At 45.7% G+C, this 27,399-nt stretch overlaps 1 protein-coding gene across 1 annotated transcript; it reads left to right on the top strand.

Moving 5' to 3' along the window:
• Positions 1 to 27,399, top strand: LOC139388532 (potassium/sodium hyperpolarization-activated cyclic nucleotide-gated channel 2-like). Its single transcript, XM_071135242.1, has 11 exons — positions 1 to 674; positions 12,014 to 12,220; positions 12,503 to 12,725; positions 13,062 to 13,223; positions 15,259 to 15,477; positions 22,494 to 22,640; positions 22,976 to 23,216; positions 23,467 to 23,631; positions 23,940 to 25,295; positions 25,500 to 25,949; positions 26,019 to 27,399. The coding sequence occupies exons 1-11, from the start codon at positions 1 to 3 to the stop codon at positions 26,525 to 26,527; spliced, it is 4,353 nt and encodes a 1,450-aa protein (XP_070991343.1). The 3' UTR covers positions 26,528 to 27,399.

Raw genomic sequence — 27,399 nt, 5'->3', positions numbered from 1 at the left:
ATGGATGGGGTGGCGGGAGGTGTTGGGCCCCCTGGCGGGGGTGAGGGTCGGCCGGGTCGTAGTGGAGGAGACTCTAAAAGGCGCAGTAAGGGCAGCCTGCCCTCCCCAGGGTACCGCCTCTCCCAGGCATCGCTGGAGGGTGACAGGTCAGGGGTCGAGGGTTCCGGTTCCGGAGGGGGGCGACGGCGCCTCTCCATCTTGAGTGCCACCAGAGACGTCCTCCCCTTCCATTCAGCTGGAACCCCGACCACCCCTGTCCCCCTGCCCCCTCCTCCAGCCCCCTTCTCCTCCACCCAGCAGCGTTCTGTTGGCTTTTCCTCGTCACGCGCCGCCCTTGCCTCCACTTCCTCCTCCACCGGCACCGGAGTGGTCGTCGTAGCGTTGGGCCCGGAAACCACGACAACCACGGCTTGTAACACCGTGGCGGGCACGCCGGAGATGGGGAGTCTGTCTGGGACGGGGGGCATGGGGGGGTTTGGGATGGGTCTAGACGGGGAGGACTACAGCTACTCCAACCAGTCCACCTTCATCCAGAGACAGTTTGGAGCCATGCTGCAGCCGGGGGTCAACAAGTTCAGCCTGCGCATGTTTGGGTCCCACAAGGCCGTGGCCATGGAGCAGGAGAGACTCAAATCAGCAGGGGAGTGGATCATACACCCCTACAGCGACTTCAGGTACGCACCATACACCCTACAGCGACTTCAGGTACGCACCTACACCCCTACAGCGACTTCAGGTACGCACCATACACCCTACAGCGACTTCAGGTACGCACCTACACCCCTACAGCGACTTCAGGTACGCACCATACACCCTACAGTGACTTCAGGTACGCACCATACACCCCTACAGCGACTTCAGGTACGCACCATACACCCTACAGCGACTTCAGGTACGCACCATACACCCCTACAGCGACTTCAGGTACGCACTATACACCCCTACAGCCCTAGGGAATGGAAAATATCATGCCCTCTGACAGTCACTTCAGGTCCATACAGACCATACAGCCTTGCCAGGGGGGAGGGAGAGGGTGGGGTGGAGAGGCAGAGTGAGGGAGGGGATAAGGAGTCTGGGTGTCTTTGGATGGGAGAGAGATGAGGTGAAAGACACAGTGGGGCCATGACCCAGAGGGAGAATATGTCCATCCTCCTTCAGGTAAGGAAGAGAGGGAAGGAAGAGAGAAGAAGAAAACAGAGGAGTGATCAGGAGATGGAGAATAGAGGGGATGGATGGATGGATGGATGGATGGATGGATGGATGGATGGATGGATGGATGGATGGATGGAAGGATGGATGGATGGATGGATGGATGGAAGGGGGGCAAAGGGGATGGATGGATGGATAAAGGGATGATCAGAGGGAGGGAGATGTGTTGAGGATATATAAGACAGTGGAGGGAACAGGTCAGACAGAGTGTGGGTGAAACACCCTTACAGCAACGTCACATCAGTAACCACAACACTATGAATAGAGGAAGAGAGAAGAGGGAGGGATAGAAAGAGAGAGGGGGAGAGAAAGAGGTGTGAAAGACAGGGCAGCATAGAGAGAGAGCATGTCACCTCTATCAAATCTCATGTAGGCTACTCCATTCCATCCATATCAATGAATAAAGGCTGTGTCTTCATTTGACCTCTATAGCCTCATCTCGATGAGTCCTTTCCTTTCCCTCATAACCACTGAAGAGATTTGACGAGGTTTTCACAGTTTATCAAGTCTTTCAGACCAGTGAAGGAGAGGCTGAGAAGGGGAAGCTAATGGGATGTACCCTGAGAGGAAAGACAGAGGGAGAGAAGAGACGGGATGTGCAGGCTGGCTGGTGGTGAGTTGATGATGAAGTTGGGGAACATTCTTCAGGAACGTCCTTGTTACTAAGTTAGTAGAAGCTCCTTAGAATAGAGAGAGAAAGAGAGGATTTGTGAATAGAGGGGGAATTGAAGGAAGGGAATCAGAGGAAGGGGGAGAGAGGGAGGGGAGAGAAGGAGGAGAGAGGGAGGGGAAAAGACAGAGAGGGGAGAGAAGGAGGAGAGAGGAAGGGGAAAAGACAGAGGGGAGAGGGAGGGAGGGGAGCGTAAGGGGGAGAGAGAGGGAGGGTGATACTTTCTTAGAATGTGCTGTGACCTGTCTAGTTTCTTTTGGTCAAATGACCTAGTGGCTTCACGGGTGGAATGTTATTCATATTTTTCAGACTTTTATAAGTAATAAACATTATTTCAAAAAAGCAGCTGAAAATCTGGTGCTTCTATGTCAAACAGTTTTGTTATATTTCAGTCTTCTGTGAGGTATATAATGTGTAATATTGGGATGCGAACTCAAAATGGAATACATTTTAACTCTATATCTGACATAGTACAGGGTCCTCTATGTCCATAACCATGTGTGTGAGGTGTGTGTATTTTAGTTTCAAAGTAGATTTTTTGACTATCAAGAAACACTGTGACCCTGATTTAGCACACTGCAGTAGGTTAATTGAACCAATCTGATAGAGGATATAATGAGACATGATGTGTTACACACACAACACACACATGCACAACACACATACCACATGCACACACTGTGTGTTCTCTGTGTGAAATATCTGTGATGTAAGTTGTCACTGTGCTTGCCCATAAAAATCAATCACGCATAAGCCCTGTTTATACCTGCCGCTAACATGCGTCCTTTGTCCTGATCTTGACCTGGTCTTTCAATCGTGTCTAAAATGTGGGCATAATAAGAATGTGGACAAGTTCAGGACAAAGCACGCATGTTAGCACTCGACTAACCTGTACCCTGACTCGGTACCCCCTGTGTATTGCCTCGTTATTGTTATTTTATTGTGTTACTTTTTATTTTTTACTTTAGTTCATTTAGTAAGTATTTTCTTAACTCTATTTCTTGAACCCATTGTTGGTTAGGTGCTTGTAAGTCAGCATTTCACAGTATATTCGGCACGTGTGACAAACACAATTTGATTTGATTTGATATAGACAGGGTTTTACATGGAGGCCTGCTGGCCTGGCTCTGTGTGTGTGGTCTTGTGAGTGAACCCGCCACAACACCCCCTGATGGCCTGGCCCTGTGTGTGTGGTCTTGTGAGTGAACCCGCCACAACACCCCCTGCTGGCCTGGCCCTGTGTGTGTGGTCTTGTGAGTGAACCCGCCACAACATCCCCTGCTGGCGTGGCCCTGTGTGTGTGGTCTTGTGAGTGAACCCACCACAACACCCCCTGCTGGCCTGGCCCTGTGTGTGTGGTCTTGTGAGTGAACCCGCCACAACACCCCCTGCTGGCCTGGCCCTGTGTGTGTGGTCTTGTGAGTGAACCCGCCACAACACCCCCTGTTGGCCTGGCCCTGTGTGTGTGGTCTTGTGAGTGAACCCGCCACAACACCCCCTGCTGGCCCGGCCCTGTGTGTGTGGTCTTGTGAGTGAACCCGCCACAACACCCCCTGCTGGCCTGGCCCTGTGTGTGTGGTCTTGTGAGTGAACCCGCCACAACACCCCCTGCTGGCCTGGCCCTGTGTGTGTGGTCTTGTGAGTGAACCCACCACAACACCCCCTGCTGGCCTGGCCCTGTGTGTGTGGTCTTGTGAGTGAACCCGCCACAACACCCCCTGCTGGCCTGGCCCTGTGTGTGTGGTCTTGTGAGTGAACCCACCACAACACCCCCTGCTGGCTACTTACTGACAGTGTTTTAGAATCACAAATCTTTATAGGAGGAAAAAAACGTCACATTGACAGTCCTTAGAATGAGGTGAGGTGATCCTTAAAATGAAATGTCTTTAACTTCAGGCGTTGGATGTCTGTGAACATTTCATCATGCTGAAATCACTTCAGGGAATTAGATGGGGAAACATGTTGAAAACTCAGGGCTCCCGAGTGGTGCAGCAGTCTAGGGCACTGCATCTCAGTGCTGGAAGTGTCACCACAGACCCTGGTTCAATTCCAGGCTGTATCACAACCGGCTGTGATTGGGAGTCCCATAGGGCTGTGCACAATTGGCCCAGCGTCGTCCGGGTTAAGGTTTAGCCGGGGTAGGCTGTCATTGTAAATAAAAATTTGTTCTTAACTGACTTGCCTAATTAAATAAAGGTTAAATAAAAAGTAAATAAAATCACTTTAGGGAATTAGATGATAAATTGTCTGGTGGTTGCTAGCCTTGGGAGTGTTTGAAACTTTTTTTAAACTTTGTTGACTGATGGATAATCAACCCCTTGTCGAGTGGTTTCTGTGTGGTGAGAGAGACAGAGTAGTAATCTCCAGACAGGCCTCAGAAACAATGGATTACTTGATCCCCCAGTCTCCTGGCCCACTTTGGTTCCTCCAGCCTCAATCGAACGCACACACACACACACACACACACACACACATATACGAACACACACACACACACACACACAGACACACACATATACGAACACACACACACACACACACACACACACACACACACACACACATATACGAACACACACACACACATATACGAACACACAAACACACACACATACGAACACACACACACACATATATACGAACACACACACACACATATACGAACACACAAACACACACACATACGAACACACACACACACATATACGAACACACAAACACACACACATACGAACACACACACACACATATATACGAACACACACACACACATATACGAACACACAAACACACACACACACATTCTCTCTTTTTTTCTTTCTCATACTCTACAACTCAATGGAGATCAGCTATCCCTCTACTGATTTCAGTCAGGTGATAGAGGGAGGGAGATGGAGGGATGAGGGAAGTACAGAGGAGAGGTTAGATAATTGGATTTCCTCCCTTTGCACTTATTACTATTCACACATTCCATCACAATATGTAAATGACTGCATTATTCATTATGTTATCACAATTGAATATGCATAAATTATGCATAATATTCTAAATTGTGCATGTAGTGTATTCATTATGCATAATTCAGGCATCTAATCTTTCAATTAGGTACCTGTAGATTGGATATATGAATAGAGAAGGGAGAGCGGCAGACTGATGAGGAGGGAACAGCAGAGGGAACGAAAGACAGAGAGCTTAGTGGCAAAGCCCTAATGTGTGTTTTGTCCTGACGATGACCTTGGTCTCCGGAGGTGTGTGTGTGTGTGTGTGTGTGTGTGTGTGTGTGTGTGTGTGTGTGTGTGTGTGTATGTATAAAGTCTATCTTGTTGAGTCTGGTGATAAGCTCTCACACCCTTCACCTCATTAAGATAATACGAGTAGCCAAGACATAATGAGGAACAGAAAGAGAGGGGGAGACAGATGGAGAACATTTTTATTAAGAGAGACGTTAGAGGGAGAGAGAGAATATATTAGATATGCATATATTTCAGGCCAATAAAGCTTTAATTAAGCTCAAATAATAATTGTGAGAATACAGTGAGGCAGGGGGAGGGAGAAAGTGGGGAAAGAGAGGGGGAAGGGGAAAGAGGGTAACGAGAGAGAGGGAAGGAGAAAGAGGGAAAAGAGAGAGAGGGGGAAGAAGAAAGAGAGGTAAGAGAGAGAGGGGGAAGTAGATAGAGAGGTAAGAGAGAGAGGGGGAAGGAGAAAGGGAGGAAAGAGAAGGGGGAGGAGAAAGAGGGAAAGATAGAGGGGGGAGGAGAAAGAGGGGAAAGAGAGGGTGGAAGGAGAAAGAGGGAAAGATAGAGGGGGGAGGAGAAAGAGGGAAAGAGAGAGAGGGGGAAGAAGAAAGAGAGGAAAGAGAGAGAGGGGGAAGAGAAAGGGAGGAAAGAGAGGGGGAGGAGAAAGAGGGGAAAGAGAGAGGGTGGAAGGAGAAAGATGGAAAGATAGAGGGGGGGAGAAAGAGGGGAAATAGAGAAGGTGGAAGGAGAAAGAGGGAAAGAGAGAGAGGGGGAAGAGAAAGGGAGGAAAGAGAGGGGAGGAGATAGAGGGGGGGAGGAGAAAGAGGGAAAGATAGAGGGGGGAGGGGAAAGAGATGAAAGAGAGAGAGGGTGGAAGGAGAAAGAGGGAAAGAGATAGAGGGGGGGAGGAGAAAGAGGGAAAGAGATAGAGGGGGGAAGGAGAAAGAGGGAAAGAGAGAGACAGGGAAGGAGAAAGAGGGAAAGAGAGAGAGGGAAAAGTAGATATGTCCCAGATGCTTTAGTTTTGTTTAAGAGAGAGAAGTTGGTATGTACTGTATCAGCTAAGATTAGGAAGATGAGATAAGACTAATTTGCATGTCAGAAATGTTCTGCTATTTCTTTAATAACCTGCAGATACTTCAAGGTGTGGCTGAGCATGTCTCTGCATGTGTGTCTACCCATACACCGGAACCTTAGTTGTAATTTACATTTTGTCAAGTTCTAACAGGAAAACAATGAACTGAGACACAGAAAGGAAGTGACTTGTATTAAGAGAGATGACTGCTTGGTTGGAGTCCATTAGAGCAAAAATTCCATTCCAACTCCAGTCTGCTCATGAATAGAACACTGGTGAGGATGTCAATGAGAATCTCACAATTCAGAATTGGAATTTCTATGACATTCATCTCCTGAAATAAATTGACTGGAACTCTGTTCAGCAAAAACAGATCTGGGAACGTATTCATCCAGATTGGTTTATGTGGGTGTAACAGGATGAATACAGATTGGTTTATGTGGGTGTAACAGGATGAATACAGATGGTTTATGTGGGTGTAACAGGAAGAATACAGATTGGTTTATGTGGGTGTAACAGGATGAATACAGATTGGTTTATGTGGGTGTAACAGGATGAATACAGATTGGTTTATGTGGGTGTAACAGGATGAATACAGATTGGTTTATGTGGGTGTAACAGGATGAATACAGATGGTTTATGTGGGTGTAACAGGATGAATACAGATTGGTTTATGTGGGTGTAACAGGATGAATACAGATGGTTTATGTGGGTGTAACAGGAAGAATACAGATTGGTTTATGTGGGTGTAACAGGATGAATACAGATTGGTTTATGTGGGTGTAACAGGATGAATACAGATTGGTTTATGTGGGTGTAACAGGATGAATACAGATTGGTTTATGTGGGTGTAACAGGATGAATACAGATTGGTTTATGTGGGTGTAACAGGATGAATACAGATTGGTTTATGTGGGTGTAACAGGATTAATACAGATTGGTTTATGTGGGTGTAACAGGATGAATACAGATTGGTTTATGTGGGTGTAACAGGATGAATACAGATTGGTTTATGTGGGTGTAACAGGATTAATACAGATTGGTTTATGTGGGTGTAACAGGATGAATACAGATTGGTTTATGTGGGTGTAACAGGATTAATACAGATTGGTTTATGTGGGTGTAACAGGATGAATACAGATTGGTTTATGTGGGTGTAACAGGATGAATAAAGATTGGTTTATGTGGGTGTAACAGGATGAATACAGATTGGTTTATGTAGGTGTAACAGGATGAATACAGATTGGTTTATGTGGGTGTAACAGGATGAATACAGATTGGTTTATGTGGGTGTAACAGGATGAATACAGATTGGTTTATTTGGGTGTAACAGGATGAATACAGATTGGTTTATGTGGGTGTAACATGATGAATACAGATTGGTTTATGTGGGTGTAACAGGATGAATACAGATTGGTTTATGTGGGTGTAACAGGATGAATACAGATTGAACTAATTTCTCTCACTATGCATCTGGTTCCCTTTTAGCCAACCACACCGAGCCATAGGGCATATGCACTTAGAAAACAAGGTGCTATCTAGAACCTAAAAGGGTTCTTCGGCTGTTCCCATTGGCAAACCCTTTGAAGAACCCATTAGGGGTTCTCTGTGGTTCTACATGGATCTCAAATTAGTTCTACCTGGAAACAAAAAGGGTTCTCCTATGGGGACAGCCAATAACCTTTTGGTAACTTTTTTTCTAGTGTAGCACAGCCAGACTGCCTGGTCTGCAAGTACCCAGCACGTATTGTACCACACAGCAACAATTCAGACACCCATTTCTGAGCATCAAGCATTTTAATCTTTCCCCTGAAAAAAATTCCTCCCATTCTTCCCTTCTCCAGACTTGACCTTTAAATGTTGTCATTTGTTTGTGGGCACAAAAATGTGCTGGTATCAGCTGTCACAACCCAGCTTGGACAAAGGAACCTAATGTGTAGAGACTTAATGAGGTTTGGTGATGTTCTCTGGAAGGTGTCTGTTCTTTAGTCTCTTCACACACACACATATAAACTCGGGAAAAAAAGAAACATCCTCTCACTGTCAACTGCGTTTATTTTCAGCAAACTTAACGTGTAAATATTTGTATGAACATAACAAGATTCAACAACTGAGACATAAACTGAACATGTTCCACAGACATGTGACTAACAGAAATTGAATAATGTGTCCCTGATCAAAGGGTGCGTCAAAATCAAAGTAACCATCAGTATCTGGTGTGGCCACCAGCTGCATTAAGTACTGCAGTGCATCTCCTCCTCATGGACTGCACCAGATTTGCCAGTTCTTGCTGTGAGATTTTACCCCACTGTTCCACCAAGGCACCTGCAAGGGGGGGGGGGGGTAGCCCTAGCCCTAGCCCTAGCCCTAGCCCTCACCCTCCGATCCAACATTTCCCAGATGTGCTCAATGGGATTGAGATCCTGGCTCTTCGCTGGCCACGGCAGAACATTGACATTCCTGTCTTGCAGGAAATCACGCACAGAATGAGCAGTATGGTTGGTGAAATTGTCATGCTGGAGGGTCATGTCAGGATGAGCCTGCAGGAAGGGTACCACATGAGGGAGGAGGATGTCTTCCTTGTAATGCACAGCGTTGAGATTGTCTGCAATGACAACAAGCTCAGTCCGATGACGCTGTGACACACTGCCCCAGACCATGACGGACCCTCCACCTCCAAATCGATCCCGCTCCAGAGTACAGGCCTCGGTGTAACGCTCATTCCTTCGACGATAGATGCGAATCCCACCATCACTCCTGGTAAGACAAAACCTCTACTCGTCAGTGAAGAGCACTTTTTGCCAGTCCTGTCTGGTCCAGTGACGGTGGGTTTGTGCCCATAGGAGACGTTGTTGCCTGTGATGTCTGGTGAGGGCCTGCCTTACAACAGGCCTACAAGCCCTCAGTCCAGCCTTTCTCAGCCTATTGCGGACAGTCTGAGCACTGATGGCGGGATTGTGCATTCCTGGTGTAACTCGGCAGTTGTTGCCATCCTGTACCTGTCCCGCAGGTGTGATGTTCGGATGTACCAATCCTGTGCAGGTGTTGTTACACGTGGCCTGCCACTGCGAGGACGTCCTGTCTCCCTGTAGTGCTTTCTTAGGCATCTCACAGTACAGACATTGCAATTTATTGCCCTGGCCACATCTGCAGTCCTCATGCCTCCTTGCAGAATGCCTAAGGCACATTCACACAGCTGAGCAGGGACCCTGGGCAGCTTTCTTTTGGGGGTTTTCAGAGTCAGTAGAAAGGCCTCTTTAGTGTCCTAAGTTTTCATAACTATGACCTTAATTGTCTACAGTCTGTAAGCTGATTTCTTTTTTTGATGAGTTTATATATAGTGGCGGTTTCAGTTACAAGATCTTATTAAGGCTGGGACTAGACATACAAACACACACCACCAGTCCAAGGGAAGGGTTAAACCACTTTATTATCAGGTTTCGGCAGCGTTCCTCATATACACAACTCAAAGCAAACAGAGTAAATACTTCGTCACCAGTGGAAGATCCTCCAAATTCGGTCTTTAGGGGTTCCATCCTTGTTGAAATCATCGGTTCCTTTTTTCCGGTAAACCTATTTTTCCACTGTACGCTCTACCTCCCCAATCACCTCCTACTCGTTCACCTGCCGGGGTCAAAGGAAAGAACCAAGAAAGAAAACCAGGGCGTGGTTAAGTAGAGGCCCTGATTGGTTTCAGCTGTCCGCAGTTTGGCTCTAATTACAACTGGAGACAGGTGTGGCTGTTCCGCTACAGTCTAGAAGTTTCCCCTGAGATGTCCATGTGCCTGCCTCTGAGGAATACTTCACTTAGCTGTCCATGGTTCTGGCAAGCAGAAAACATAGAAACCTTGCAGGCACATACCGTCCATTCACCATACAGCCCCTGAAACCGCTACAATATATATATATGTGTGTCTCTCTCTCCTTCGGTCTGTCTGGCTGTCTGCTTTGTACGTAATCTCTGAGCCTCACAGAGACAGATAATATGTTGTTATCTGTGCTACTTGAATCTACTGAGGTTTAGCCAAACCTTCATTTATCTCTGTTAAAGACTACTGGCAGACAAGCCGGAGTAGTGTGTAGGGTGTGAGATAGTGGTGTCTTCTGCCAGACTAGTGGAGCAGTGTGTAAGGGGTTAGATAGTGGTGTCTTCTGCCAGACTAGCGGAGCAGTGTGTAGGGGGTTAGATAGTGGTGTCTTCTGCCAGACTAGTGGGAGCAGTGTGTAGGGGGTGAGATAGTGGTGTCTTCTGCCAGACTAGTGGGAGCAGTGTGTAGGGTGTGAGATAGTGGTGTCTTCTGCCAGACTAGTGGGAGCAGTGTGTAGGGGGTTAGATAGTGGTGTCTTCTGCCAGACTAGAGGAGTAGTGTGTAGGGGGTTAGATAGTGGTGTCTTCTGCCAGACTAGTGGGAGCAGTGTGTAGGGGGTTAGATAGTGGTGTCTTCTGCCAGACTAGTGGGAGCAGTGTGTAGGGGGTTAGATAGTGGTGTCTTCTGCCAGACTAGTGGGAGCACTGTGTAGGGGGTTAGATAGTGGTGTCTTCTGCCAGACTAGTGGGAGCAGTGTGTAGGGTGTGAGATAGTGGTGTCTTCTGCCAGACTAGTGGGAGCAGTGTGTAGGGGGTTAGATAGTGGTGTCTTCTGCCAGACTAGAGGAGTAGTGTGTAGGGGGTTAGATAGTGGTGTCTTCTGCCAGACTAGTGGGAGCAGTGTGTAGGGGGTTAGATAGTGGTGTCTTCTGCCAGACTAGTGGGAGCAGTGTGTAGGGGGTTAGATAGTGGTGTCTTCTGCCAGACTAGTGGGAGCAGTGTGTAGGGGGTTAGATAGTGGTGTCTTCTGCCAGACTAGTGGGAGCAGTGTGTAGGGTGTGAGATAGTGGTGTCTTCTGCCAGACTAGTGGGAGCAGTGTGTAGGGGGTTAGATAGTGGTGTCTTCTGCCAGACTAGAGGAGCAGTGTGTAGGGGGGTTAGATAGTGGTGTCTTCTGCCAGACTAGAGGAGCAGTGTGTAGGGGGGTTAGATAGTGGTGTCTTCTGCCAGACTAGAGGAGCAGTGTGTAGGGGGGTTAGATAGTGGTGTCTTCTGCCAGACTAGTGGGAACAGTGTGTAGGGGGGTTAGATAGTGGTGTCCTCTAGTGTGTGTGTTTGCCACAGTGTGATACAGAAGTGATGTTATTCATTTGTTCCCTTCTAACTCATACCTCTATATTCCAAGGTCAGGATTACGTCATTATCGCCCACAGCAGTTGTCCAGAGTGTTTCTCTAGTAATCCTTTTATTCAATATCACGGTTATAAACCCACCGCTGGCTCTGGAACTAGACTGTCTGAGAGACGGGGTGTGTGTGAGAGTTGTCGTAGTTCATCTGGATCATTCCATTAATGATCCCAGAACTGGAGTCCCACAGAAAAGAGAAAGAGAAAGAGAGGAGTGTGATATTTGGTGAAAAATATAGTACAGGGAATGAGTTCAATTGGGATATGTCATTGGTATTGGTGATAGGGAACCCCTCTCTCTCCCTCTCCCCTCCCCTCCTCTCCTCTCCTCTCTTTTAGGTTCTACTGGGATCTGATCATGTTGTGTCTGATGATAGGAAACCCCTCTCTCCTCTCCTCTCCTCTCCCAGGTTCTGCTGGGATCTGATCATGTTGTGTCTGATGATAGGGAACCTCTCTCTCTCCCTCTCTCCTCTCCTCTCCTCTCCTCTCCTCTCCTCTCCTCTCCTCTCCTCTCCTCTCCTCTCCCAGGTTCTACTGGGATCTGATCATGTTGTGTCTGATGATAGGAAACCTCTCTCTCTCCCCTCCCCTCCTCTCCTCTCCCAGGTTCTACTGGGATCTGATCATGTTGTGTTTGATGATGGGGAATCTGATCATCCTGCCAGTAGGAATCACCTTCTTTAAGGATGAGAACACTCCTCCCTGGATCATCTTCAACGTGGTCTCTGATACTCTCTTCCTGGTTGACCTGGTCCTCAACTTCAGGACCGGAATCGTCAAGGAGGACAGCACTGAGATACTGCTAGACCCCAAGTCAGTGTGTGTGTGTGTGTGTGTGTGTGTGTGTGTGTGTCTGTCTGTGTGAAGGTGACACAGAGCTGGAGGCAATGCTTCCCTGTGTGGTGTTCTTCCAGAATGTGAATGAATGGAGTTGTTTGTTATTTCTTCTAAAGAACCATAACTACTGGGGCCATAGGAATCAATGTTGGTCTACGCTATGCTAAGCTAACTGTGAGACCATAGGAATATATCCAGAATGCTAAGCTAACTGTGAGACCATAGAAATGACTTATATATTATGCTATGCTACCACAGGGCTATCCGTCAGCGCTACCTAAAGAGCTGGTTTGCGGTGGACTTTGTGTCGTCCATCCCTGTGGACTACATCTTCCTGATGGTGGACTTGGAGGCCCGGCTGGACTCAGAGGTTTACAGGACGGCCAGGGCCCTCCGCATCGTACGCTTCACCAAGATCCTCAGCCTGCTACGCCTGCTGCGCCTGTCACGACTCATACGCTACATCCACCAGTGGGAGGAGGTGAGAGGCCGGGAACACAGGGAGAGGAGGTAGAGAAAGAGGGGAGGGAGGGAAAGAGAGACTTACTACCACTGTCACAACTCACTGGTTACATCCTCCAGAGAGAAGGTAGAGGGCAGTCAGTGGAACATGCCAGAGGGGAGGGAGAGAGGGAGGTGAGAGGAGAGAGGCAGAGGCTGAGAGGGCGAAAGGAGAGGTCAGCGTAGTATAGGGGAAAGAGAGACCGCTACGGGGGCAGCTGATCTACCTCTTCATTGGGGAAGAGGCAACTAATCATAAAAGGTGCCCGCGCAAGACGTCAATAAACTAAAGTGATGTTAAACTCTCCCCCTCCAGATCTTCCATATGACCTATGACCTGGCCAGTGCCATGGTGAGGATAGTCAACCTGATAGGCATGATGCTGCTGCTGTGCCACTGGGACGGATGTCTACAGTTCCTGGTTCCCATGCTGCAGGACTTCCCCCTGGACTGCTGGGTCTCCAAGAATAACATGGTGGTGAGTTACACTGTCTGTCTGTCTGTCTGTCTGTCTGTCTGTCTGTCTGTCTGTCTGTCTGTCTGTCTGTGTTTATCTGTCTTCCTGTCTGTCTGGCTGTCTGTGACTGTCTGTCCATCTGTGACTGTCTGTCTGACTGTCTTTACCTGTCTGTATATCTGTCTTCCAGTCTGTCTGTCTGTCTTCCAGTCTGTCTTCCAGTCTGTCTGTCTGTCTGTCTGTCTGTCTGTCTGTCTGTCTGTCTGTCTGTCTGTCTGTCTGTCTGTCTGTCTGTCTGTCTGTCTGTCTGTCTGTCTGTCTGTTTGTCTGTCTGTCTGTCTGTCTGTCTGTCTGTCTGTCTGTCTGTCTGTCTGTCTGTCTGTCTGTCTGTCTGTCTGTCTGTCTGTCTGTCTGTCTGTCTGTCTGTCTGTGTTTATCTGTCTTCCTGTCTGTCTGGCTGTCTGTGACTGTCTGTCCATCTGTGACTGTCTGTCTGACTGTCTTTACCTGTCTGTATATCTGTCTTCCAGTCTGTCTGTCTGTCTTCCAGTCTGTCTTCCAGTCTGTCTGTCTGTCTGTCTGTCTGTCTGTCTGTCTGTCTGTCTGTCTGTCTGTCTGTCTGTCTGTCTGTCTGTCTGTCTGTCTGTCTGTCTGTCTGTCTGTCTGTCTGTCTGTCTGTCTGTCTGTCTGTCTGACATTATTGATATTGTGTTTGTGTGTGCACTGATTACGGGGTAGTGGACTGATTGTGTGTGTAGCCAGAGAGAGAGAGAGTGTGTGTGTAGACACAGAGAGAGAGAGAGTGTGTGTGTAGACAGAGAGAGTGTGTGTGTAGACAGAGAGAGAGAGAGAAAGAGAGAGAGAGAGAGAGAGTGTGTGTGTAGACAGAGAGAGGGTGTGTGTGTGTGTAGACAGAGAGAGAGAGAGAGAGAGAGAGAGAGAGAGAGAGAGAGTGTGTGTGTGTGTGTAGACAGAGAGAGAGAGAGAGAGAGAGAGAGAGTGTGTGTGTGTGTGTAGACAGAGAGGGAGAGAGAGAGAGAGAGAGAGAGAGAGTGTGTGTGTGTGTAGACAGAGAGAGAGAGAGAGAGAGAGAGAGAGTGTGTGTGTGTGTGTAGACAGAGAGAGAGAGAGAGAGAGAGAGAGAGAGAGAGAGAGAGAGAGAGTGTAGACAGTTCATGTAGCAGCATGTCTGGTTGGAATAAAAGGGACTATCAACACAATAAAACATCACCCAACTTAAACATCCTACTGATAGAGTAGATGGAGATATGAACACACACATGCACACGCGCACACACACACACACACACACACATACACGGCTGTGTGTTTCGCTGACTCCCGTCTCGGCAGTGTTTCCTCAGTCGTTGCCGGGGTGACTGTTGCTAGGCCAGCTGAGGCTGAGTGTTTTCCCCCAGAGAAAGCCATGTGCCACCCGCAGGACCATTTAACAGAACAGGATATAATTGGCCTCACACACACACAAGCAATCACAAACACAGTCACACACACACTCAGCCTGAGATAAATTCATGCTTCATTGCATGATTGCCTAACACACACTGGCTTTATAACATATTTTAGAGTCATTTTATTATTATCATTATTATTTTCCTGCTTTTTGCCTGTTAGTAGTCTGTTTTACACAGCAGGAAGTGGAAAATCAATGAGCAACTCTACCAAGCACTTTACAGCCACAGTTTTAGCCTAGGTTAAACAGTTACACAGGCCATTCTACAGAGGGAGTCCGAGAGGAAGAGGGAGAAGAAGGTGGAAGGGATGAGTGGTACCACTCATCCCTCCCTCCCTCCCTTCCACCTTCTTCTCCCTCTCCCTCTTCCTCTCGGACTCCCTCTGTAGAATGGCCTGTTTAACTCTCTCTCCACCTCTCTCTCCACCTCTCTCTCTACCTCTCTCTCTCCATCTCTCTCTCCACCTCTCTCTCGTACTCTCGGACTCCCTCTGTAGAAGTGCCTGTTTAACTCTCTCTCCACCTCTCCCTCTTCCTCTGTAGAAGGGCCTGTTTAACTCTCTCTCCACCTCTCTCTCCGTCCAGAATGATACGTGGGGGATCCAGTACTCCTATGCCCTTTTCAAGGCGATGAGCCACATGTTGTGTATTGGCTACGGTGCCCAGGCTCCAGAGGGCATGACAGACGTGTGGCTCACCATGCTCAGTATGATCATTGGTGCCACCTGCTATGCCATGTTCATCGGCCATGCCACCGCTCTCATACAGTCCCTGGACTCCTCAAGACGACAGTACCAGGAGAAAGTAAGAGATTAGGACCCTCTCTATCCCTCCCTCCCTCCAACTCTCTCTCCATTCCTCTGTCCCTTATTCTCTCTATCCAACCATTCATCCAATTAATTTGTTGACTCCTCAAAGGCAGGAAACGGTAAAGGAACCATACTCCACTCATAAACAATCTTCCTGCTCATCCAGTGAAGTGTGTATTATACTGTAGTAAAGCAGCAGCAGTATAGTGTGTATTATACTGTAGTGAAGCAGTATAGTGTGTATTATACTGTAGTAAAGCAGCAGCAGTATAGTGTGTATTATACTGTAGTGAAGCAGTATAGTGTGTATTATACTGTAGTAAAGCAGCAGCAGTATAGTGTGTATTATACTGTAGTAAAGCAGTATAGTGTGTATTATACTGTAGTAAAGCAGCAGCAGTATAGTGTGTATTATACTTTAGTAAAGCAGTATAGTGTGTATTATACTGTAGTAAAGCAGCAGCAGTATAGTGTGTATTATACTGTAGTGAAGCAGTATAGTGTGTATTATACTGTAGTAAAGCAGCAGCAGTATAGTGTGTATTATACTGTAGTGAAACAGTATAGTGTGTATTATACTGTAGTGAAGCAGTATAGTGTGTATTAGACTGTAGTAAAGCAGCAGCAGTATAGTGTGTATTATACTGTAGTAAAGCAGTATAGTGTGTATTATACTGTAGTGAAGCAGTATAGTGTGTATTATACTGTAGTGAAGCAGTATAGTGTGTATTATACTGTAGTGAAGCAGTATAGTGTGTATTATACTGTAGTAAAGCAGCAGCAGTATAGTGTGTATTATACTGTAGTAAAGCAGTATAGTGTGTATTATACTGTAGTAAAGCAGTATAGTGTGTATTATGCTGTAGTAAAGCAGTATAGTGTGTATTAGACTGTAGTAAAGCAGCAGCAGTATAGTGTGTATTATACTGTAGTAAAGCAGTATAGTGTGTATTATGCTGTAGTAAAGCAGTATAGTGTGTATTAGACTGTAGTAAAGCAGCAGCAGTATAGTGTGTATTATACTGTAGTAAAGCAGTATAGTGTGTATTATACTGTAGTAAAGCAGTATAGTGTGTATTATGCTGTAGTAAAGCAGTATAGTGTGTATTAGACTGTAGTAAAGCAGCAGCAGTATAGTGTGTATTATACTGTAGTAAAGCAGTATAGTGTGTATTATACTGTAGTAAAGCAGTATAGTGTGTATTAGACTGTAGTAAAGCAGCAGCAGTATAGTGTGTATTATACTGTAGTAAAGCAGTATAGTGTGTATTATACTGTAGTAAAGCAGTATAGTGTGTATTATGCTGTAGTAAAGCAGTACAGTGTGTATTATACTGTAGTAAAGCAGCAGCAGTATAGTGTGTATTATACTGTAGTAAAGCAGTATAGTGTGTATTATACTGTAGTAAAGCAGTATAGTGTGTATTATACTGTAGTGAAGCAGTATAATGTGTATTAGACTGTAGTAAAGCAGCAGCAGTATAGTGTGTATTATACTGTAGTAAAGCAGTATAGTGTGTATTATACTGTAGTGAAGCAGTATAGTGTGTATTAGACTGTAGTAAAGCAGCAGCAGTATAGTGTGTATTATACTGTAGTAAAGCAGTATAGTGTGTATTATACTGTAGTGAAGCAGTATAGTGTGTATTAGACTGTAGTAAAGAAGCAGCAGTATAGTGTGTATTATACTGTAGTGAAGCAGTATAGTGTGTATTATACTGTAGTGAAGCAGTATAGTGTGTATTAGACTGTAGTAAAGCAGCAGCAGTATAGTGTGTATTATACTGTAGTAAAGCAGTATAGTGTGTATTATACTGTAGTGAAGCAGTATAGTGTGTATTAGACTGTAGTAAAGCAGCAGCAGTATAGTGTGTATTATACTGTAGTGAAGCAGTATAGTGTGTATTAGACTGTAGTAAAGCAGCAGCAGTATAGTGTGTATTATACTGTAGTAAAGCAGTATAGTGTGTATTATACTGTAGTGAAGCAGTATAGTGTGTATTAGACTGTAGTAAAGCAGCAGCAGTATAGTGTGTATTATACTGTAGTAAAGCAGTATAGTGTGTATTATACTGTAGTAAAGCAGCAGCAGTATAGTGTGTATTATACTGTAGTAAAGCAGTATAGTGTGTATTATACTGTAGTGAAGCAGTATAGTGTGTATTAGACTGTAGTAAAGCAGCAGCAGTATAGTGTGTATTATACTGTAGTAAAGCAGTATAGTGTGTATTATACTGTAGTGAAGCAGTATAGTGTGTTATACTGTAGTAAAGCAGCAGCAGTATAGTGTGTATTATACTGTAGTAAAGCAGTATAGTGTGTATTATACTGTAGTGAAGCAGTATAGTGTGTATTAGACTGTAGTAAAGCAGCAGCAGTATAGTGTGTATTATACTGTAGTAAAGCAGTATAGTGTGTATTATACTGTAGTAAAGCAGTATAGTGTGTATTATACTGTAGTGAAGCAGTATAGTGTGTATTAGACTGTAGTAAAGCAGTATAGTGTGTATTAGACTGTAGTAAAGCAGCAGCAGTATAGTGTGTATTATACTGTAGTAAAGCAGTATAGTGTGTATTATACTGTAGTGAAGCAGTATAGTGTGTATTATACTGTAGTAAAGCAGCAGCAGTATAGTGTGTATTATACTGTAGTAAAGCAGTATAGTGTGTATTATACTGTAGTGAAGCAGTATAGTGTGTATTAGACTGTAGTAAAGCAGCAGCAGTATAGTGTGTATTATACTGTAGTGAAGCAGTATAGTGTGTATTATACTGTAGTGAAGCAGTATAGTGTGTATTATACTGTAGTGAAGCAGTATAGTGTGTATTATACTGTAGTGAAGCAGTATAGTGTGTATTATACTGTAGTAAAGCAGCAGCAGTATAGTGTGTATTATACTGTAGTAAAGCAGTATAGTGTGTATTATACTGTAGTAAAGCAGTATAGTGTGTATTATGCTGTAGTAAAGCAGTATAGTGTGTATTAGACTGTAGTAAAGCAGCAGCAGTATAGTGTGTATTATACTGTAGTAAAGCAGTATAGTGTGTATTATGCTGTAGTAAAGCAGTATAGTGTGTATTAGACTGTAGTAAAGCAGCAGCAGTATAGTGTGTATTATACTGTAGTAAAGCAGTATAGTGTGTATTATACTGTAGTAAAGCAGTATAGTGTGTATTATGCTGTAGTAAAGCAGTATAGTGTGTATTAGACTGTAGTAAAGCAGCAGCAGTATAGTGTGTATTATACTGTAGTAAAGCAGTATAGTGTGTATTATACTGTAGTAAAGCAGTATAGTGTGTATTAGACTGTAGTAAAGCAGCAGCAGTATAGTGTGTATTATACTGTAGTAAAGCAGTATAGTGTGTATTATACTGTAGTAAAGCAGTATAGTGTGTATTATGCTGTAGTAAAGCAGTATAGTGTGTATTATACTGTAGTAAAGCAGCAGCAGTATAGTGTGTATTATACTGTAGTAAAGCAGTATAGTGTGTATTATACTGTAGTAAAGCAGTATAGTGTGTATTATGCTGTAGTAAAGCAGTATAGTGTGTATTAGACTGTAGTAAAGCAGCAGCAGTATAGTGTGTATTATACTGTAGTAAAGCAGTATAGTGTGTATTATACTGTAGTGAAGCAGTACAATGTGTATTAGACTGTAGTAAAGCAGCAGCAGTATAGTGTGTATTATACTGTAGTAAAGCAGTATAGTGTGTATTATACTGTAGTGAAGCAGTATAGTGTGTATTAGACTGTAGTAAAGCAGCAGCAGTATAGTGTGTATTATACTGTAGTAAAGCAGTATAGTGTGTATTATACTGTAGTGAAGCAGTATAGTGTGTATTAGACTGTAGTAAAGCAGCAGCAGTATAGTGTGTATTATACTGTAGTAAAGCAGTATAGTGTGTATTATACTGTAGTGAAGCAGTATAGTGTGTATTAGACTGTAGTAAAGCAGCAGCAGTATAGTGTGTATTATACTGTAGTAAAGCAGTATAGTGTGTATTATACTGTAGTGAAGCAGTATAGTGTGTATTAGACTGTAGTAAAGCAGCAGCAGTATAGTGTGTATTATACTGTAGTAAAGCAGTATAGTGTGTATTATACTGTAGTGAAGCAGTATAGTGTGTATTAGACTGTAGTAAAGCAGCAGCAGTATAGTGTGTATTATACTGTAGTGAAGCAGTATAGTGTGTATTATACTGTAGTGAAGCAGTATAGTGTGTATTAGACTGTAGTAAAGCAGCAGCAGTATAGTGTGTATTATACTGTAGTAAAGCAGTATAGTGTGTATTATACTGTACTGAAGCAGTATAGTGTGTATTAGACTGTAGTAAAGCAGCAGCAGTATAGTGTGTATTATACTGTAGTGAAGCAGTATAGTGTGTATTAGACTGTAGTAAAGCAGCAGCAGTATAGTGTGTATTATACTGTAGTAAAGCAGTATAGTGTGTATTAGACTGTAGTAAGCAGCAGTATAGTGTGTATTATACTGTAGTAAAGCAGTATAGTGTGTATTATACTGTAGTAAAGCAGTATAGTGTGTATTATGCTGTAGTAAAGCAGCAGCAGTATAGTGTGTATTATACTGTAGTAAAGCAGTATAGTGTGTATTATACTGTAGTGAAGCAGTATAGTGTGTATTAGACTGTAGTAAAGCAGCAGCAGTATAGTGTGTATTATACTGTAGTAAAGCAGTATAGTGTGTATTATACTGTAGTGAAGCAGTATAGTGTGTATTATACTGTAGTAAAGCAGCAGCAGTATAGTGTGTATTATACTGTAGTAAAGCAGTATAGTGTGTATTATACTGTAGTGAAGCAGTATAGTGTGTATTAGACTGTAGTAAAGCAGCAGCAGTATAGTGTGTATTATACTGTAGTAAAGCAGTATAGTGTGTATTATACTGTAGTAAAGCAGTATAGTGTGTATTATACTGTAGTGAAGCAGTATAGTGTGTATTAGACTGTAGTAAAGCAGTATAGTGTGTATTAGACTGTAGTAAAGCAGCAGCAGTATAGTGTGTATTATACTGTAGTAAAGCAGTATAGTGTGTATTATACTGTAGTAAAGCAGTATAGTGTGTATTATACTGTAGTAAAGCAGCAGCAGTATAGTGTGTATTATACTGTAGTAAAGCAGTATAGTGTGTATTATACTGTAGTGAAGCAGTATAGTGTGTATTAGACTGTAGTAAAGCAGCAGCAGTATAGTGTGTATTATACTGTAGTGAAGCAGTATAGTGTGTATTAGACTGTAGTAAAGCAGCAGCAGTATAGTGTGTATTATACTGTAGTGAAGCAGTATAGTGTGTATTAGACTGTAGTAAAGCAGCAGCAGTATAGTGTGTATTATACTGTAGTAAAGCAGTATAGTGTGTATTATACTGTAGTGAAGCAGTATAGTGTGTATTAGACTGTAGTAAAGCAGCAGCAGTATAGTGTGTATTATACTGTAGTAAAGCAGTATAGTGTGTATTATACTGTAGTAAAGCAGCAGCAGTATAGTGTGTATTATACTGTAGTAAAGCAGTATAGTGTGTATTATACTGTAGTGAAGCAGTATAGTGTGTATTAGACTGTAGTAAAGCAGCAGCAGTATAGTGTGTATTATACTGTAGTAAAGCAGTATAGTGTGTATTATACTGTAGTGAAGCAGTATAGTGTGTATTATACTGTAGTAAAGCAGCAGCAGTATAGTGTGTATTATACTGTAGTAAAGCAGTATAGTGTGTATTATACTGTAGTGAAGCAGTATAGTGTGTATTAGACTGTAGTAAAGCAGCAGCAGTATAGTGTGTATTATACTGTAGTGAAGCAGTATAGTGTGTATTAGACTGTAGTAAAGCAGCAGCAGTATAGTGTGTATTATACTGTAGTAAAGCAGCAGCAGTATAGTGTGTATTATACTGTAGTAAAGCAGTATAGTGTGTATTAGACTGTAGTAAAGCAGTATAGTGTGTATTATACTGTAGTGAAGCAGTATAGTGTGTATTAGACTGTAGTAAAGCAGCAGCAGTATAGTGTGTATTAGACTGTAGTAAAGCAGCAGCAGTATAGTGTGAATTATACTGTAGTAAAGCAGTATAGTGTGTATTAGACTGTAGTAAAGCAGTATAGTGTGTATTAGACTGTAGTAAAGCAGCAGCAGTATAGTGTGTATTATACTGTAGTAAAGCAGTATAGTGTGTATTATACTGTAGTGAAGCAGTATAGTGTGTATTAGACTGTAGTAAAGCAGCAGCAGTATAGTGTGTATTATGCTGTAGTAAAGCAGTATAGTGTGTATTATACTGTAGTAAAGCAGCAGCAGTATAGTGTGTATTATACTGTAGTAAAGCAGTATAGTGTGTATTATACTGTAGTAAAGCAGTATAGTGTGTATTATACTGTAGTGAAGCAGTATAGTGTGTATTAGACTGTAGTAAAGCAGCAGCAGTATAGTGTGTATTATACTGTAGTAAAGCAGTATAGTGTGTATTATACTGTAGTAAAGCAGTATAGTGTGTATTATACTGTAGTAAAGCAGTATAGTGTGTATTATACTGTAGTAAAGCAGTATAGTGTGTATTAGACTGTAGTAAAGCAGCAGCAGTATAGTGTGTATTAGACTGTAGTAAAGCAGTATAGTGTGTATTAGACTGTAGTAAAGCAGCAGCAGTATAGTGTGTATTATACTGTAGTAAAGCAGTATAGTGTGTATTAGACTGTAGTAAAGCAGCAGCAGTATAGTGTGTATTAGACTGTAGTAAAGCAGTATAGTGTGTATTAGACTGTAGTAAAGCAGCAGCAGTATAGTGTGTATTATACTGTAGTAAAGCAGCAGCACCCATATATTGTGTGTATGTGTGCTTTTATTAACGCTGTATTAACAATGTATTAACATTGTATTAACGTTGTATTAACGTTGTATTAACATTGTATTAACATTGTATTAACGTTGTATTGACGTTGTATTAACGTTGTATTAACGTTGTATCGTTGTATTTCCGTTGTATTGACGTTGTGTTCCAGTATAAGCAGGTGGAGCAGTACATGTCGTTCCATAAGCTCCCTGCAGATGTCCGTCAGAGGATTCATGAGTACTACGAGCATCGCTTCCAGGGCAAGATGTTTGACGAGGAGAACATACTGGGTGAACTCAGCGAACCACTAAAGGAGGTAACACACACGCACACGCACGCGCAAGGCAAGCACACACACGCACGAGCCATGGATACAGGCACACACGCGCGCGCGCGCACGAGGCACGCACACACACACACACGAGCCACGGATGCAGGCACACGGGCAGGCACACACACTGTTACAAGTTACGAAAGCTAGCTATAGTGTAACAAAAAAAACTCCTGCTCAAACCAGTCGATTCAAACTGCCTCAAACACATTTTACATGAAAGAAAATTAAAACGTACTGATACAATTCAGTTTTTGTGCATTCTAACTAACTTCCCAACTCCTCCCCCCTCCCTCCCCCTCTCTTTCCCCCCCTCTCAGGCGATAGTTAGCTTTAACTGCCGTAGCCTGGTGGCTCACATGCCGCTGTTTGCTAACGCGGACCCTAACTTTGTGACGGCAGTGCTGACCAAGCTTCGCTTCGAGGTGTTCCAGCCCAATGACTTCATCATCCGTGAGGGCACGGTGGGACGCAAGATGTACTTCATTCAACATGGACGAGTCGGCATACTCACCCGCGGAAACAAGGAGACCAAACTCAGTGACGGGTCCTACTTTGGGGGTGAGGAGAGGAGGGAGAAGGGGGAGGGATGGGTGAGGGTAAGGACAGTGTGAGGAAAAAGGGAAGTGGAAGGGGAAGGTGTGGGTGTGTGTTAGATTAATCAGTTCTTCAATTTCACAATTTCTTCAACAAAATCTTATTTTTTCCAGTCTCTCACCCCTCTTCCCTTCTCCCTCTTTATCCACACCTGCACTTCCTCCTCTCTCTCTGTCCATCTCCCTCTCTCTCACTCACTCTCTCGCTCTCTCAGAGATCTGTCTGTTGACTCGGGGCCGGAGGACGGCGAGCGTCAGAGCAGATACATACTGTCGTCTCTACTCCCTCAGTGTGGACAGCTTCAACGAGGTCCTGGAGGAACACCCTATGATGAGGCGGGCCTTCGAGACGGTGGCCGTCGACCGGTTGGACCGCATCGGTACTAATCCTCTCCCGATTGGCTCAAGCACCTGCCAATCGGTCCATTACTTGCAATGACTTTCAGTTTTCAATTCAGTTTCATTTCTATAGCGCTTTGTGCAGAGACCTTGCCAGTGAATAGCATTTTTCAAATCAATTCAGATTTTATTTCTAAAGCGCTTTGTAAATGACCTTACAGTTGCAGAAGCCCTTCAAGGCAGGTTAAGGGAGAGAGGAACAGGAACAGTATCCATCCCCTCCATCAGTTTGTTTCTGTTTTGATCGTTTCATTCTATTCTCTTCTCTCTTCTTTGTTCTCCTCTGCAGGTAGGAAGAACTCTATCCTGATGAGGAAGCCGTCCCAGGCGGGTTCCATGGCGGGGGGCAGCGGTTTGGGGCGTGGGGGTCGAGGAGGAGGGGGGGCGGGGCTAGGCATGGGGGGGCTGGGCTCCTGTGACAGCATGCTGGTTCAGCAGATCGTTAAACATGACAGCATGCCAGCCATGCAGGAGGCCATCGCTGCTGCCGCTGCAGGAAGGGGAGGGGCCACGGGAGGAAGTGGTACGGTCTCCCCTAGGCCCCACCCACTGATCTGGGCTCCACTGATCCACGCTCCGCTCCAGACGGCGGCCGCTACGACTAACGTGGCCATCGCCCTCATGCACCAGCAGCAGCAGCAACAGCAGCTTCAACATCAGCTACAGCAGCAACATGCGCTAGGAGGCGCTATATTCCTCCCCTCCATCTCTCCATCGCCCTCCGTCTCTGTCTCCTTCCCCCTCTCCCCCCCGCGGCCCCCTGTCCTGCAGCCCCTGCGCCCCTCTGTGAGTTCCCTCATTGGGATGATGGGGGTAGGAGGGATGGGGGGGCTGTCCCCTAGAGGGGGGTTTCCTGCCTTCCCCTCCCCCTCGCCCTTCCCCATGGCCCCCCCGGGAGGTGTGATATCACCCCCTGTTGCTCAAACCCCACCCACACCGGCCTCCTCTGTCTCCACGTCGGCCCAATTAGGAAAGACCCTGCACTACAATCTCCGCCTCCACCCGGAACACTCTTCAGTGATGTGTGGAACCCCAGGAATCCCCAAGGTAGGAGGGGCCACCACACCCCATCTGTTCTACCACGTGAATCCAACTGCAGTCACCAGTGTCATGTCAGACACTTGCAGTTCCATGGCTGGCCAGCATGGAGCCAAGGAGGCGCTATTGCGTCATGGAGGCAGCAGCAACCAGGGCCTGCCTGCACTTGGGAGGCTCACCCAGGAGGCCAGGCTCCTCTCTGCCTCGCAGCCCACCCTGCCTCATCGATCCTGGGCAAGCATGCAGCCTCACCCCCCTCTCCAGCGGAAGGCCTCTGGAGGTAACCTGCTGCCATCCTCGTTCCTGGCTGGGACGCAGCTAGCCAGGGGTGGCAGTGTGGGGGTGTTGACTACTCCCCTACCAGTACAAGTCCCAGCACAACGGTTACAGATGCCCCCCTTCAATGCACAGATACAAGCACATAACCTGGGCTCTATACAGCCCCTCCCTGATCCTGCCTCTACACACTGCCCTGCACACACACACACAGCCACACACACACATCCTGTCGCTGTACCTGCATCCACACCCACATCAGCTTCTCCCCTGGCCTCCTACACTTCCTCCCCCAAACAAACCCCCCTCTCCTATGCCACCCCCTCCCCTGCTCCCGCTCCTTTCTCCCTCATCCCAGCCCTGCCACTAACCCCTCGCCCCAAACTCACCCCTACACCCCCATCTCGCTCCTCCTCTCCTCCCCACTGCTCCATCCCTCCCTCTGCCGGAACTACTCCACTCACCTCAACCCCTCGCCCCAAACCCACCCCTACACCCCCATCTCGCTCCTCCTCTCCTCCCCCCGGCTCCATCCCTCCCTCTGCCGGAACTACTCCACTCACCTCAACCCCTCGCCCCAAACCCACCCCTACACCCCCATCTCGCTCCTCCTCTCCTCCCCCCTGCTCCATCCCTCCCTCTGCCGGAACTACTCCACTCACCTCAACCCCTCGCCCCAAACCCACCCCTACACCCCCATCTCGCTCTTCTTCCCCCTCTCCCTCCTCCACTCCCCCTCCCTCCTCTGTCAGTGCCCCTCTCTCACTTGCACAAACCCATGGGCGCAAGACCTCTCTCGCGTCCCCCTCTCCCCCCTCCTCTTCCCTACCTTCCTCTCCCACTCTTCTTCAGAGCCCCCTAATCAAGTCCTCCCCTACACCCCCCTCCCCTTACCCTCTATCTGGGCCCACCCCTACCCCCTCTAAAGCCTTTACCCCTATCCAGACTCGTACCCCTACCACTACCCTCTCTCAACCCTCCAATCGTCCCCCTACCCCTATTTCTACTCCTGTTCACACTCAGAGCCAAACCCTAACTGCAACCCCCACCCCAGCCTCCACTCCCACCCCAGCCCCCACCCCAGCCTCCACTCCCACCCCAGCCTCCACTCCCACCCCAGCCTCCACTCCCAAACCCACCCCTACACCCCCATCTGTACCCATCGATGCTGCAATTCAAGCCCCAACAAAAGGCTCAGCCCACACCCCAAAACAGACCCCAGCAGCCCAACCCCTAGTCCAAACCCCTGCCCCAAAACCCACTTCTAAATGTTCTGTTACCCCCACAATCCCACCTGTACCTATCCATACCCCAAAACAATCCTCCACCCCCAAACCTGCATCAACCCATACCCCAAAACAGAGCCAACCTTTAGGTCCTGTCCCCACACCTACCTGTACCCCTTACACCAGTCATGCTCTTAAGCAGACCACAGCCTCCACTACCACCCTCCCACCCACTCAGTTGGTCCCAGGCCCTGCCACCTCCCTCTCTCAAACCTCTTGCCCCCCAGCCACCTCTTCCCCCTCCGCCTCTCCCAAGGGGGGCAAGAAGGACCCGTAGCTGCCTCAGACAGGGAAAGACTAATAGGGACTGAGAGAAAAACTGCCTGCCAACATGTGATGGTCCTGGAGGAAATTATCTGATTGGAGGATGGACTTTTCGGGCCAGATATACTGTGTAGGTTGTGTCACCAAACACCCCATGCTCCAATTAAAGTAGCACACTGTAAGGAATAGGGTACTGCAGATTTGGGTTCAACAAACTATCCTCCAAACAGTCCATGACTTGCGACTAGGTTTTAACAGTTGTTGCCAACATGGCATGCCAAAATTCTAGATTCAAACCGAGTTCGGCAGACTGTGTATATCTATGGCTCTGGTGACTAGGGCAGGCTAGAGTAGAATCACAGTTTATATTTGATGTCCAAACATATAGATACATATCTGTGTTAGTGATTGTTGGAGCAAGCAAGAGAGATGAAGTGGAAGATAATGGCAGCACACAGTGGGAGGGACGATACAGCTGTCAGAAAAGACGAGGACGATGATGACAAAGATAGCAATGGGGCTCGTTGCATCTTGCTGCTGATTGGAGGAGGGCTAGTTGGCCAATTCTAAAACGACCAATAAGATAGGCACTTCCTGATTTCCAGCTTCCCCTCCCTTTTGCCTCTCGCCCTTCACCAAAGTGTAATATTTTGTCATTATATGATTAATCATAGAATGAGATTACTAATCACTGTAAAGTTAATCATCATATTGATCAGTAACTATAGGAGCGATTGATCCACTTGTAGTTATGTTGTCCAAGTTGTGTGGTGTTTAGCTTCGGTCCAATATGTTCACACAACTTCTGTAACTGAATTGTGTGTTTTGGTGCAACACTTAATACTGCTCCCTCGTAAACTGTGGATGTGGGTTTATTTGTTCCGC

The sequence above is a fragment of the Oncorhynchus clarkii genome, chromosome 3 (genome assembly GCF_045791955.1).
Source record: "Oncorhynchus clarkii lewisi isolate Uvic-CL-2024 chromosome 3, UVic_Ocla_1.0, whole genome shotgun sequence".
Lineage (NCBI taxonomy): Eukaryota > Metazoa > Chordata > Actinopteri > Salmoniformes > Salmonidae > Oncorhynchus > Oncorhynchus clarkii.
The sequence above is the reverse complement of the archived record's forward strand: the minus strand, read 5'-3'. Positions and strand labels throughout refer to the sequence as shown.